This window comes from Cnephaeus nilssonii (genome assembly GCF_951640355.1).
Source record: "Cnephaeus nilssonii genome assembly, chromosome: 5".
NCBI classification, from domain to species: domain Eukaryota; kingdom Metazoa; phylum Chordata; class Mammalia; order Chiroptera; family Vespertilionidae; genus Cnephaeus; species Cnephaeus nilssonii.
The window spans coordinates 8496824-8512261 of record NC_137076.1 but is presented as its reverse complement, the minus strand read 5'-3'; the positions used below and the strand labels follow the sequence as shown (position 1 = coordinate 8512261).

At 39.7% G+C, this 15438-nt stretch overlaps 1 protein-coding gene across 1 annotated transcript; it reads left to right on the top strand.

Annotated features, from left to right (window-relative positions):
• Positions 1-9652: 9652 nt before the first annotated feature.
• On the top strand, positions 9653-10597 carry LOC307099950 (olfactory receptor 2W3; the record flags this gene model as incomplete). Its single annotated transcript, XM_079772133.1, has 1 exon — positions 9653-10597. The coding sequence occupies one exon, from the start codon at positions 9653-9655 to the stop codon at positions 10595-10597; it is 945 nt and encodes a 314-aa protein (XP_079628259.1).
• Positions 10598-15438: the final 4841 nt, after the last annotated feature.

The following is a 15438-nucleotide window of genomic DNA, read 5'->3' as shown; positions in this document are numbered from 1 at the left end:
GGGCTGTGCATAAATTAATAAAGAGGCTAAAGAAGAAATATGAATTTGGAAGGCATTTTGGGAGAGCCAGAGGAGGCTTAGTTCTAGTAACTAAGTTCTCCGAATCTCCGGGCCCAAGGCTTTCTACTCCCACATTTTTCCCTATAGCAAAGCAGATATACTTATCAAAGGTAAGGTTTGGTAAACAGTAAAGTATTATCAGTTTGGGGGGACTGCCCTCATCTGTCTGGCAGCAGGCAATAACATGCAGATCTTCAGCCCTGCTGAAGCCCCAAGGTCCATCAACCTTTTGATGAACTTCTTGCATTTATGACCTGCTGGAATTAATGCAGCATATCCCCCTTCTTTGATTTAATAAATTTAACAAGAATGTATGTCATTTGCAGAGCTTGGGTCCTTTTAAGATTTTTAAATTCAATGGAAAGGATAGAGTTCTATCATGTCCTTTTAAGTTGCTGTCAGGCATCAAAGGAATCAGTCTGCAGTAAGATCCTTTCTGGGCCAATAGTTCTTTGAGTCCCCTTTCCAATCACTGTCCAACATTTTTTTATGGGTTCCCTTCCCAATCACTGTCCCCTGTGACATGACAGCAATGATATTCAAGTTCTGAATGGTGGACAAACAGTGATCAATGGCAATGCAGGTCCAACCTTATTTGCTTTGTCCCGGGCAACCTGCAGTGACGCACAGCTGCTGACGGCTAGGATGGCAAGGAGTCTTCACCATCCTCCATCTCTGGACTGTTTCTCCTCTCTCATCAGCATGTTGCTTGGGGATACTGCTATCTGTGCTGAAGTAGTCTGGTCAGTTCCTCTCTTGGATCCATTGTTGTAGGAATCCACATGGGCTTGGAGGAGTTTTCTGGAAATATACAAGCATATTCTCAACCAAAGGTTAATAAAGGAATTCTTTCTGTAAACTAGACTCAGATCCTTTCATTCTGCCAAACCATTTTCCTTTGGCTTATTCTGACACCATGTGTGTGTCTTGCCATCAGCATTACAAGTGAAAAAAATTTTAAAGTAAATATATTTTTAAGTAATTAAGGCTTCATGTAATTTATTTATAGGAGATTACTCCACTATCCCCCCTTTTTTGTTTTAAATAATATTAAGAGGCTTTTGGAAATCCTATAATGTAGCCTTGATAGCTTTTATTTGTTTTTTTTTACACAGAAGTATGACTGCTCTGAGTTATTTGTATGATAAGCAGCTTTACTATGAGATGAACCATCAGTAAAATATTAGATAATGCTTCAAGAATAGGTTCCTGCCTAGTATAACTAAGTTCTCCTGAATATTCACTTATTTCAATTTGTCAATTTAAATTAACTTAAAAGAAGGCTTATTTTCTAACTTTATTTGTCCTTGGGTATGGACAACAAATGACATCAATTGAATTTCTGCTATCAGTCTTTGAGTATATCTATAGAAGCTTTGTTTAGGGAGGCAAAAATGTAAATTATTTACTTTCCCTTCTAAGGCTTAATACATTGACTTTTAACTATAGTTTTCTAGGTATTTTGAGGAAATCTCTGTTTATTTTCTCCCAGAGTAATTTCTAGACCACCTTTAGAGTTTCTTTTAAAAATCTTTTTTCTTTCTTTTACACCAAGGTAAACTACATTGTTGCTTTTTAGCTGCTGACTGGTACACTCATGCCTACACATTAAGTGACTCCCTTCATAGTTATGGTGACTACTAACGATCATATTTAATGCTTGAATAATAACCTTTAGTTTACCCTGTAAATATAAGTGGAAGCAATTTCAAAATTTTAAAATTTCTCCTTTTTATACTTTTAAACAGCATTCTTTTTTGCCAGTGCTCATTTGCATACACAGAGGGATCATGGGAGGTCTCAGGAATGCGAATTTTTATGTTGGCCTTTGTTAAAGCCAACTGCTTATAAAAACATTGGCTTCTCATTAAACTGAAATTATATGAAATCTTGATTATATTTTAAAAAGCTAATTTATTAAGTTAAAGTAGGCATCTTTATTTAAAAAGCTAATTTAGTAAACTTATACATTTGATCTATGAGGTATAGATGATGTCCCATCCCTCCAGCCTATTTTGCAGGCTGACAGGGCTTTTGTTTGCTACGTGATTTCAAGTATATTGGATCGGCCTAATTAAAAAATATTTCTTTTAAGAAGAGAGAATAAATTCTTGAATCACTCCAGGATATATATGTAACTCAAAGATTATATTATATACTTTTTATAATTATTCTAAAAGGTATCAATTAAATTTAAACTGGTTTTTACATTAAAAATTTGGTTGAGACCATAGAATTAATCCTCTTTCTTTCATTAGACCTAGGTTGAAATTTTACCACATGGACTATAATATATTTTGAATTCCTAATTTTTCCAGAGAGAATACAAGAATTATTTTCTCAAAAATAAATTTCTATACTTTATGTATTTTGTTATTATAACTATATAATTTCTCCCAACTTAATTTGAACTTTAAACTCTTAGAAGCCTTAAATTTTTTGGTGGCAAGTTAAATACTTAGCATTTCTCAGATTAGTAATAACTTTATATTTTCAAAAATGCAAAACATATTTAATTAATAGATTTAATTCTGTCCTGTAGATTTTTCATATGAGGCAAACTCAGATTAACATTTTAGTATTTTGTCAAAATATTTTTAGGATTTCAAAATACCTATATATTCAACAAGTTTTTTATTATTTAATTCAGTAAACTTCCAAAGTTTTAAATTTCCAAAGGTTTTGGAAAACCACGGTTCTGGCTCATGAAAGGAGGGGGAAGCCAGAAGCAAGCTTGTAGCTATTTAAATGTAAAATCACCACATTCTTTCTGCTGAGGGAAATGCAACCAGCCCAGCTCTCTCCTTCAACAAGGAGCGAACCCCCACTATTACTATACCAATAATTATAACTGAAAAGGTTTACTACAAATTCTTTATCTTAGTTATATCCATGTCTCAACAATTTTGAGATTTTAAAGCCAGTTATTATTATCCAAGGAATTTACTTTGGTAAATTCTATAACAGAGATAATTTACTGACTTTCTGGCGACCTTAATGTTAACTTTGGAATGTGGTCCATTATTATTTAAAAACTATCCTTTATTATGGAAATCCCAATCTTATTGCTTAGAACCTGGGTTATTCTTGGGTTATCTTCGCCATCTTTTTGAGGAAAAAACAGTGTTGGGTTTTATTCTGTAGCATCCATAAAGAGATTAAACTTAGCTCAAAGCCTTGTCCAACATTGGACGGAGTGCTAGCTTTCTCTTTATGAGTACAGAAATCCTAGACGCATTCCTAAATTTTGCAAGACTTTTAAATGACGGACCAGGGAAAAAACATGGCGGAAATGAGATTTTTCTAATAGTACTCTCAGGAGTGGGTGTCCATTTTACAGGATCACCACGTGTCTCTCCACTCCCACATCCTGCTTGCTTTGGGAAATTTAGTAAATGGTCTGGCCATGTTTCTTTTCCCAATTAAATTAAAGGCATACTTAATAGACTAACAATAAATACATTAAACCAAACAAAAAAATGACAGAAAAAACTACATTCAACAGATAACATCACTGACTACCCTTTAAAATTATCTTTGTTAAACTCGGCCTGCCCCAAGGCATCATATGGTAATTTTTTAAACAAAGCATCAGAGAGTTCCTCTGCGAGAGAGCTGATGGCTCCACCCTCTCTAGCTGCGCTTGAATCTCCTGACACCAGAAGCAGAGGATCCGGCGGGGCCTTAGGTATTACAGATTTTTGATCCCCAATACAAATTTGGCATTTTGCAATTTGAACAAGAACCCACATAGTTAAAGATGACAATGGCACTTTTTTTCCTTGAGCCTGATTTAAGAAAGTGCCTTTTCATATTTCAATTTCTTTGTCCTTGAGCATACAAGCTAAAAATTTACAATGATATTTTTGCCTTTGAACCGAATTCTTCCCCATAATAGTCTGGCTCGAAACAAAAGACGTTCCTGCCCACCTAGGCTCGCTATTTCCTAGGCTTGGTATGGGCTTTATGCACAGTTAATCTCCTCACCGAATTCCTCACCTTTACTGGTAAATCCTTCTTTCTTTGCTCAGGTGAAATTTCCAGATGTCCCTGTCTCAGGGAGCCATTAATGCTTTGCCTCATACACATGACATATTACACTTCTTTTATACTTGCTAGAAACATGGGTAACATTTTATAAAATTCTATGGACTAAAACCTTTTTTAAAGAAATTGAGTTATGCTCCATGTGTCCCTCTTCATCTGAACTGCACAGTAGTGCCAACTCCTCTCCCCACAGGGTGCCTTGGGTCCGCTCTCCTTGTCTTCACTTCCTACTATTGTGCATCCCTCTGTTATTATACATTGACCTTTTTTCTAGCCCACATTATTATAAAGAATAACTAAATTAATAAAGAACGATTAAAAAGTCACCCCCTAACAGTAGATTCTAGTTTCTACTGTTTATCAGAAACCGGATGATTTATTTAAATAACTAATTTGATCATTTACCCACCTTCACCCCACAATGGGGCGACTATTTGGTCAAGTGACTTAACTAAATTGCTAATTATTCTAGCATGTGGGAAGGCCCTAAATGATGAGAACGGGGAGGGTGGTGATATGTGGAGCTGGTGGAAGCAGGAAGTAAAATAGCTTTATTAGCCAGTAGAAGGAACTGAGCAAATTTAGAGTAGTAATTTAAACTCTTTGGTCCCAAAGGGCAGAGAAATGGGGACACTGGGATTTATTAAACCCATCTGCTCTCCTAGCACCGACCCTACGTTCACATTTCTGGGGAGCAGCTCTTCCATTGTACGAGGAAGAGGGCAGGATGGAGGAGGGCTGCACATGCTACACATCTACAGTTCCACACCCTCTCCTGCATGGAGCAGTCTCTTCGCACCCTGAGTCTGTGCCTGTATTTACTCAAAAGCACCCAAATAGCCCTAACCGGTTTGGCTCAGTCGGTAGAGCATCGGCCTGTGGACTGAAGGGTCCCAGGTTCGATTCCGGTCAAGGGCATGTACCTTGGTTGCGGGCACATCCCAGTAGGGGGTGTTCAGGAGGCAGCTGATCAATGTTTCTCTCTCATCGATGTTTCTAACTCTCTATCCCTCTCCCTTCCTCTCTGTAAAAAATCAATAAAATATATATATTTTTTTAAAAAGCACCCAAATAATTATTTTGACATATTCCTTAATCAGTTGACTCAAAAAAGTATGATTTTGCTCTGATGTTGCCTGGCTGACTGCTAGGACTCAATTATTATTCATTTATTTACTTTATTATTATTTAAATTTTCAGCCTTGTGATATCATAGTTGCCTCTGTAAGAGCATTAAAACATGGTCATAGCCCTGGCAGGTTTTGCTCAGTGGATGGAGCATCGGCCTACAGACTGAAAGGTCCCAGGTTCAATTCCTGTCAAGGGTATATGCATGGGTTGCGGGCTCAATTGCCAGTGTGGGGTATGCAGGAGGCAACCGATCAATGATTCTCTCTCATCGTTGATGTTTCTCTCTCTCCCTCTCCCTTCCTCTCTGAAATCAATAAAAAAATATATTTAAAAATAAAATAAAATAATAAAACACAGTCATATGTACACAATATAATAAATGAGGGGTTTATGATATTTTCTCCACTTCTCCCTAGTCAGTTTTTGAAACTGAAGGGATTAAGTAAAACAAAACAAACCTTCATAGTCACAGACAACAGCATGGTGATTACCAGAGGGGACAAGGAGTGGGGGGAGGTAGAAAGGGTAAAAGGGGAAATACATGGTGAGGGAAGGAGACTTGACTTGGGGTGGTGAACACACAATACAATATAGAGATGATGCATTATAGAATTGTACACCTGAAACCTATATAACTTTATTAACCAATGTCACCCAGTAAATTTAATATAAAAAGAAATAAAGTAAATAGAGATAAAAAAAAGTTTGAACTGACATATGATGACATCTTCCTTTCAAATCCCAAAATAAAGCTAAATAAGTAAATAAAATAAAATGGTTCACCCTGTTAGTTCCTTAAATTAGTAATATTATTAATCAATGTACCCATACATATTTTTTCCACTATCTAGGACAATGGGTTATCTATATTTTTATGCATAAAATTCTTAGTAAAAAAAATGTCAAAAACACTTCTTTATTTTCCGTAGATCTAAAGAGGAAAAACACACACCGTGATCCTGTTCCAGGTAGGATGGGACCAATTATGCCTCAACTGATTTTTAGACATATAATAGTTCTTGGGAGCAGGGGAAGGGAACAAATGGCCCAGCAGTATTTACATAAAAAGTATGTAGAATAACAGTGGCGAGAGTCCCAACTTTGCTCCCGTGAAGTAATAAATCCTTAAAATATCAAGGGACAAATTCTCATGGTCCTCATTTTCTGCCTGGAGCCTGTGGGATTTGTGGTGATGCGTGCCCGTGGCACACCTCAGTGTAGGCACTAATGAGCCCTATGGGTTCAGACGTTTCCCTGGAGCGTGGGGCTGTGGATGACCCCAGATCACCGTCAGGGTCTCTCTCCGTTCTTTTTTCAGGAAAGCAGCATCGCTGGGGCTCATTGCCATACACCTGCACACACATCGTGGTCCATTGCATTTGCAGAGTCATGGGCTACAGCCAGGAGAGGTGCCCTTTTTTCTCCACATGCGCAGTTACACCTGGTAGAGCATCTGCCTGAACCCAGGAGAGGAGAAGACATCCCGTGCATGGAGGTCCTCCAGCTAGAGCTGCACCTTCCGACTTCTGACTTTTAATGGAACTGGTAGCACAGAAGTAAAAACTGTGAGTAGATTTCTGGATTGAGGAACTCAATTTATAAATTGCACTTCTCTATTGGTTTGTTAAATTAAAAAGCCACATAGATAAACTATCCACTGCAAAAAGGAAGGATTTCTTACCCTTTACAACAGCATGGATGGACCTGGGGAATATCATGCTGAATGAAATAAGCCAGCCAGAGAAAGACAAATATCACATGATCTCACTTATTTGTGGAATCTAATGAATATAATAAACTGACCAACGAAACAGGTCCAGAGGATACATGGAACAAACCTCGGGGGGTAAGAGGGATGGGAAGAGATTTACCAAAGAATTTAAGCAATGGGCACAAACAATAGTGTGGTGAAGGCCTGGAGTGGGGCGGGGGCTGGGAGGAGGGGGGGCGAATGGGAGAAAAATTGGGGGACATCTGTAATACTGTCAACAATTTTAAAAGCCTTATAGAATGCCTCAAAGGAATAGAAAATGAGGAACACGTCCTTTGCTATTGGAAAATGTATGGATTATGACAGGTACACCTAGACACAACTCTATACACTAACACATAACATCACAACTTATGTTACTTAATTAAAACAAATCAAATTTACTAGTGCAAAGTGATTTTTAAAAGATGAGATATAAAAGTGCTGAAGAGACAAAGTATGAAAGAACACAAAATATAAGTTATTATTTTTTTATGTTGGGACTGGAGTTTGTTTTGTTAAGAAAGACAGGTTTGTCAAGTGCATGTGAGGCAATGAGACCTGAGATGTGAGTTTCATTTTTTTTTTAAGGAAGAGCATTGAAAAGGTTATTATCAGCTGTGGGTGTGATGGAGAGGTGTCCCTCTTCGCTAGAAAGATGCAGAGCACGGTCCTGCTCTGAAACACATGCTCCTGTTTCCTGCCATCTATCATTGTAGCCACACATTTGGGAGTTTAAACTCTTCAGTCTTCAATATTAAAAAATCTTTCATTAGTTATTTTTATTTTGTTTCATTATTTTCTTGCCAATTTCTTGAAAATATTATTAAAAAGGTAGCCGTTCAATTGTCATGTTGAATTTCTCTAGTATTTTTATTATTCTTTATATTTTTAGTGGTGTTTCTTATAGCATAGATTTATTAAAAATATGAAAATTTAACTGTATTTTGCTTTATTGCTTTTGAGAATTGCAATTCGCCTAGTGAGACTTATCTAAATTCAAGATGATCAGGAAACAACTTTTGTACTTTCTTACAATAGTTATATTTAATGTTTAAATATTTGGTTTGTTATTTGTTTTGGTGAAAGCAGTGAATGAGTGATTCACACTCCCCAACTCCAAGTGCCCCCCATTTACCATGGTTTATTATATTTTCAAAGTATGTTTGAATATATGTTAAATGTACAATTTCTCTGCCTAGTCACATGGGCTTAGTTTCCCATTTCCTGTGTATATGACACATAAGCTTTATGCAACATACTTTCATATTTACCAACTTTTAAATTAAAAAATATCAAAACATATCTATAAAATAAATAAGGTAGCTCGATGATTACCATTTTAGATGAGAAAACTGTAAAAGGTAAAGAGCTTTCTGTGATCTCCTAGTTGTATCTTGTTGGCTAAGGGACTGTAGCAGGGGGGTTGGGGCTGCAGCTTAAGAAGTGTTAAATCGATTCCTCTATGTTGTCTGTAAGACTGGTGCTCTAGGTCTTCAAACATGCTTTGTTTGAATGTGATAAACTCTTAACATTGCAATTTGATAGAGGTTTCTGCACATGTATGTAAGTTATTGCATTAAAGTTGCATTACCTGTTGTGGTCTTATTTTCCTCAAGCAGCTTATAGTGCTTTGGAAGAAAAAATATATATACTCGATTTCTTAAAAATCAGACCCAATTGAGAAGAAGATGTTAATTTTATGTGTATGTTGCTTTAGTAATATTCAGTTATCTCATATATTATTTATTTACTTATTTATTTATTTGTGTACTTTAAAATTACCTCAAGAATGATGGTCAAATGAATGAGATGTGTCCTTGAGTTAAAGAACAAATAAAATATTCTTTATATAATGGATATTTTCTGCATACTATTAATTCATTATTCTGGGATTCCATTTTGGGCGTTTGAGGTTTTAGCAGGAGCTCAGGAAATTGTGTCTCAAGAAGAATCAGTGGCTGAGCCATGGCAGGACTAGCTTCTGTCATTAAAATGACAAGCGGGCCAGCAGCGCAGGACGAAGTCTCTGAGCCCAATTTCCTTGGTTCAAATCAGCACTGCCTTTTCTAGAATACGATCATTTGCTTAAAATACATCTGCCTCAGTTTCCTTTTCTGTAAATGTGGGATAATAAGACTGTCAACTCCATATCACTCCTGTTGGAGTTAAATGAGTAAATAACTGCCGTGACCTGCACGGTTGGGTTCAGGATCTGAAAGAGGGGCTGACACACAAATGAGAATATTGGACAAGAAATACGAATTATTAAGGGGTGGGGGCCAGGTGGTGTCTCTTTCATGAAGAGCACACTGACCTCTCACTAGTCTTCTTTTTATTTACTTGAATACACATTTGCCCTTTAGCAATGCATACAGGCAGATCAAAGGTAAAGTTTGGTAAACAGTAAAAGGATTATCAGGTTAGTGAATTGCCTTGAGCCACCACTATCTCAACAGGAACAACTGGTGCTTAGCCTCAGCCCTGCTAATGCCCAAGGTCCATCGCCTTTCGAGTTCCTTGGTGCACTGACAGTGTTGGCAAGCAGTGGCTCCCTGCAAATAACTGTAAAAAGCATAGAGGACCCCTGGTTCATAGTAAGTGCTGCCTTATATTGTCTGTGACCATTATTAGTATTGCTATTCTTCTTCAGGTGCAGTAGAGATGGATGGGACCAATGATAGTGCCCAGGGAAATTTCATCCTTTTGGGATTTTCTGACCACCCCCATTTGGAGAAGATCCTCTTTGTGGTCATCTTGATTGCATATCTCCTGACCATTGTGGGCAACACCACCATTATTCTGGTGTCCCGGCTGGACTCCCACCTCCACACCCCCATGTACTTTTTCCTCACCCACCTCTCCTTCCTGGACCTCAGTTTCACCACCAGCTCCATCCCCCAGCTACTCTATAATCTCAGTGGGCGTGACAAGACCATCAGCTACATAGGCTGTGCCATCCAGCTCTTTCTCTTCCTGGGTCTGGGTGGTGTAGAGTGTTTGCTCCTGGCCGTCATGGCGTATGACCGGTTTGTTGCAGTCTGCAATCCCCTGCACTACATGGTAATTATGAAACCTCGCCTCTGCATGGGCTTAGTGTTGCTGGCCTGGGGCTGTGGTGTGGCCAACTCCCTGGCCATGTCCCCAGTCACCCTGCACTTACCACGCTGTGGGCACCACAGTGTGGACCACTTCTTGTGTGAGATGCCTGCTCTGATCCGGATGTCCTGTGTCAATACAGCTGTGATTGAGGGCACTGTCTTTGTCCTGGCAGTGGGCATTGTGCTGTCACCCCTGGTGTTTATCCTGGTCTCCTACGGCTACATCGTCAGGGCTGTGTTACGAATACGGTCAGCATCCGGGAGGCAAAAGGCCTTCAACACCTGTGGCTCCCATCTCACAGTGGTCTCGCTGTTCTATGGAAACATCATCTACATGTACATGCAGCCGGGGCACAACTCCTCCCAGAACCAGGGCAAGTTCCTCACCCTCCTCTACAACATTGTCACCCCGCTCCTGAACCCCCTGATCTACACCCTCCGAAACAGAGAGGTGAAGGGGGCACTGAGGAGGCTGCTGCTAGGTGACAGAGAGGTGGAAAAGAAGTAAGGGTGAATAGGAGAGGTGGGTATCTCCAGCCTGGCCGTCAACTCCTTCAGAAGCCAGGGGTGCCATTTGGGACCATTCAGTTAGACCTGGTCTGGACCTGTATTTCCCAATGTGTATGTCTTTTCCTGGACTTCCATAATCTGTTTCCATTCCAACATCATATGTTTTCATGTGTAACTGCACAACACATATCATTCAAAAAATCCCTCTACATGAAATTAATAGTTATAAAGATGAGTTTCCACAGATTCTACCAGCCTTCCAAGTAGAAAACTGCCTTTCTTAACCAGTTTTGCTTTTGTTGCTGTTTTTTTGTTAATTGTTCAGCAACTTTCTGTGTATTTTAGTCAAAACAATCACAATTTGATTACTTTCTTAACTGACATCTATCAAATGTGGGAATTCAGCAAGTTGGGAATTCTCTTTTTCCCAAATTCACATCCAAAGTCTTTCATAGAATCAAGATTCTTTTCTACCATTTGTCCCCAAACGTTGAAGCCAATTCCAGCACGTCAGCAGGGCTGAATCATCTGGAAATGGCTGAGGGCATTTCCCCAAACCTGAAAAGGATGCATAAATGATTGCTTGCTGCCAGACAGCTAAGGGCATTTCAATCTACATGTTATTGCCTCCTACTGGCCAAACACCTGAACAGCCGAAGGCAATTCCTCCAATCTGACAATGGATTCTGTGTACTAAACCCTACCCTTTGATATGTATATCTATGTTGCCTTAGGACAATTTGTGTTAATAAAAAGCAAGGGGTCCTGAGACAAGGGAGAACTTGGTTTCTTTAGCCAAGCTCCTCTGGCCCCCAAATGCCTTCCAAAATTATGTTTCATCTCTGGACTCTTGATTAATTTACACACAGCGCTTCTCCAGATTCCTGAACCCTTCTAGATGCTGGATTAAGACCACTAGCATTCCCCAAAGTCTAGTGTAAGATTCTGGGTAAACCAAGAAGGTAATCTATAACATGATAGGTGAGTCATTTAAATCTTAGAACATGATTATTTCTCAGGTATATATTTATTTTATTAGTGAGAAAGACTTAATATTTATTAAGTTCCTGCTATGAGGCAGATGCTCTCAATTTATTGAATTTTCTCTGCATTTATTGGAGGTCAACATGATTTTCATGATTCATTTTACCCACGTCATTCACGAAGCTTTAAGGTTTAATCATTTGCTCAATTAGAACCAAACCAGAGATATGCTGCAGGTTCTGCCTGACTCCCAACTCCTGCTATTTCCATTGCTACATGAATTTTCAAAGAGCAAAATCCTTATTCATTTAAAGATTAGTATCACAGAGCCTTTGGAACTAAAGAGCATGATTTGCTCCCATTCCTTGGGTAACACAGACCAGAGTATAGAGGAGAAAAAAGTTTTCCTGGATCCTTTTAGGGTGCCTGTTGGGTCTCAAAATTAAACCAAGAAAGATTAACAGAAAAAAAAGCATACCAATTGATGCAATAGAAGTTTTATGTGGCACAGGAGGCTTATTGAGGAAATGAAGACCCCAAGAAATGGTTTTTATGCCAGATTTGATGAAGCGTAAATAGTGGTGGAAAAATACACGGGGATAAAGAGGGTGTGAGATGAATGTAATATGTGAGGGAAGTTAGCAAGGCCTGTGTGTTTGGGTTCCTCTTGGTGTCTCTGTCTTGGAAATAAGGATGCTCCTTTCATCCAGGAATAAATAGTGCACCTCTCACAAGAGGGTTATGATCTGCTTCAGATAAAGGTGAGAAGTCCTTCTTGTACCTGCTGCTTCACAAATACTTCATCTTGAAATATTCAATATGCCAAAGTGCCATGTTTTGGGGTGGCATGTCCTGCCAAAGGCTTTTCCACTTAATGTATGAATTCATGGCCTGGGATTGTGTTAAAACGCAGGCTCTAATCCAGTAGAGATTAGGAGGTCTGCGATTCTGCATTCCTGCAACCTTCCAGGGATGCCCTTCCAGACACAATCGAAGGCCATAGGAAATAACACCCACTACTCTCTCTGAGGCCTTGGAGGACAGACACATTCTGGAGAAAGCTGAGGTACAATTCAGAGACTAAGGGGAACCAAAATGGGGAGGGGATGAGGAGAGCCTGACTGAGGGATGCTGTTACCTCTGTCCTCAGTCCCCTCAGCTTCAAGCCCCGTCTCCATGATGGGCCTGAATTTCCACCCTCCCTGTCTCACCTCCTCACTCCCTCCCCTCATTTCATTTCAAAGAGCACCGGGCTCACTGGGGTCATTTAACTGTGGACAAACCAGAGCCCCCTGGAAGGGGGAGTCCTGTGCTTCAAGGGAACCCCAGTGTGAATATTCAAGATCACTGTTTTAGGAGATCACGCTGTAGATGGGCGGATGGCAAATGAGGAAGTGAGAGCTGTCTGTGTGGAAGTTAGCGTTTCCCTCCCTTATGCTCTGAAACGCCACCATGGTACCCAGCCAACTAAGAGACTTCCCAGAGAATTGAGGCGGTGGCCCCAGTGCCTCTCCACACACCTCCTCTTCTTGGAGAGGATTCCCTGAGTGTCCTGAGTGAACCCTAAGAGCAGCCCCGTGGGCTCTGAAGTTGCCGGTGCTCCAACTTCTGGAAAAATGCCCTGGAGAGAACCAAGTGACAAGAACAACATTCTAAGATGTTCTAAATTAAATTACAGCAGCCAGCGTGAGAGAAAGAGAGAGCAACGATTAGACAGTTCATAGCTGGGGGCTAGCTGACAAGACTGCTCACATCCCTGAGTGTTGGTTGAAGCTTCGATTCAACATCCAGGCATCTCCTAGTGACCACTAGACACCACCGTACCCTACTGTGCATGGACTTTCAGGACTATTGCCTGTAACCAATGCACAGTAGTAAATATTTCTTCCTTATGGATTATGGATTATGCACCTATCCTAGAATGGATTATGCACCTATCCTAGAATGGATTATGGATTATGCACCTATCCTAGAATGCCTCTGCCTTACTTTATCCAGCCCACCTTGGCTGTAGCCAATATAAATTATTTCATAACAACTTACATTTTTCTTCTCCCCCCTCCCTCCCCCAAACATAATGTGTAAAAGCGCCCGTCAACTCCATGGTGGTGAACATGTCACCTTCTCCACCTAGTGCTGCTGCCGGTGGTTCTGACGTCATGATCCAGAACCTGGTCCTTTGCTGGCCATCACGTGGCTCTGTGAACCCTTTCTTTCAGAAAAGCCTTTCGGCGATGGGAGCTAAGTGCTTGTCTAACACTGTACAAAATGAAGGGCTTTTCTGGGCAGAAGGGGGCAGGAACAAGGAAGTCATACTCGGCAAAGTGAGTTGGTTAATGCAAGGTAGCTTTCCTTTTGGGCAAAGCAGGGGCAAAACAGAATAATAGTGACAGAGGCTGAGATTTATCCCACTTGAGCTGATTAGGCGATTTCTGGTTGTCTGGTTTCACATTTCATTTCAAAAACTGTAACTGCGTCTTGGTTTGCTGATGTGGGCTAAGCATAAAGCGAGTCCATTTGGGTCCTCTTGTCTTTAATACCTCTGATGATCTTATGCCTCACGGATAATAATAAAGGCAGTTGCTGTACAATTGCGTAAGAGAGCCGATCGATTGCCCATCAGGGGGAGGCCCCGCCCACCCAGCCAGGGTGCCAAAATTGATCGCCTTGAAGAGAGTGGCCTGGGCCTCTCTCTGCGGGGCAATCATGGGGCAATGGGGGGGACACCCCCCGCGCCTGACCAATCGCATCGCACCCACCTTGGCTGGCCTGGCACCAGTGCATGTCATAATGTGGTCAGATGTTTTATTGGTAAATATGTTCTCTCACGCAGTGGGCTCTCTTTTCACTTTGTTGATGGTTTCTTTTGCTGTTCAAAAGCTTTTAATTTTGACATAGTCCCATTTGTTTATTTTCTCCTTAGTTTCCTTTGCCCTCTAGGAGATGTATCCATAAACATATTGCTACAAGAGATGTCTGAGATTTTGTTGCCTATGGTTTCCTTTAGGATTTTTATGGTTTCGCGACTTACATTTAGTTCTTTTATCCATTTTGAGTTTATTCTTGTGTATAGTGTAAGTTGGTGGTCTAGTTTTATTTATTTATTTATTTTTGCATGTATCTGTCAAATTTTCCCAAAACCATGTATTGAAGAGACTGTCTTTACTCCATTGTATGCTCTTGCCTCCTTTGCCAAATATTAATTGAGCGTAATGGCTTTTGTCGATGTCTGGGGTCTCTGTTCTGTTCCATTGATCTATATGCCTGTTCTTGTGTCAGTACCAAGCTGTTTTGATTATAGCGGCTTTGTAGTATAACTTGATATCTGGTATTGTGATTCCTCCAACTTTGTTCTTCTTTCCTAAGATTGCTGCAGCTATTCAGGGTCTTTTTTGGTTCCATATAAAATTTTGGAGTGTTTGTTCTAGATCTGTGTATGCCGTTGGTATTTTAATAGGGATTGCATTGAATCTATAGATTGCTTTGGGTAGTATGAACATTTTAATGATATTGATTCAATCAATTTATGAACACAGTACTTTCTTTCTCTTGTTTATATCTTCCTCTATCTCTTTTTTCAACATCCTGTAGTTTTCCAAGTACAGGTCTTTTACCTCCTCAGTTAAGTTTATTCCTAAGTATCTTAATTTTTTTGATTCAGTGGTAAATGGAATTGTTTGTTTAGTTTCTCTGTCTGAGAGTTCATCATTGGGTATAAAAATGCCATTGGTTTCTGGGTGTTAATTTTGTATCCTGCTATGTTGCAAAATTCATTTATTAAATCTAGTAGTTTTTTTGGTGGAGTATTTAGTGTTTTTTATGTACACTATCATATCATCTGTGAATAATGAGTAT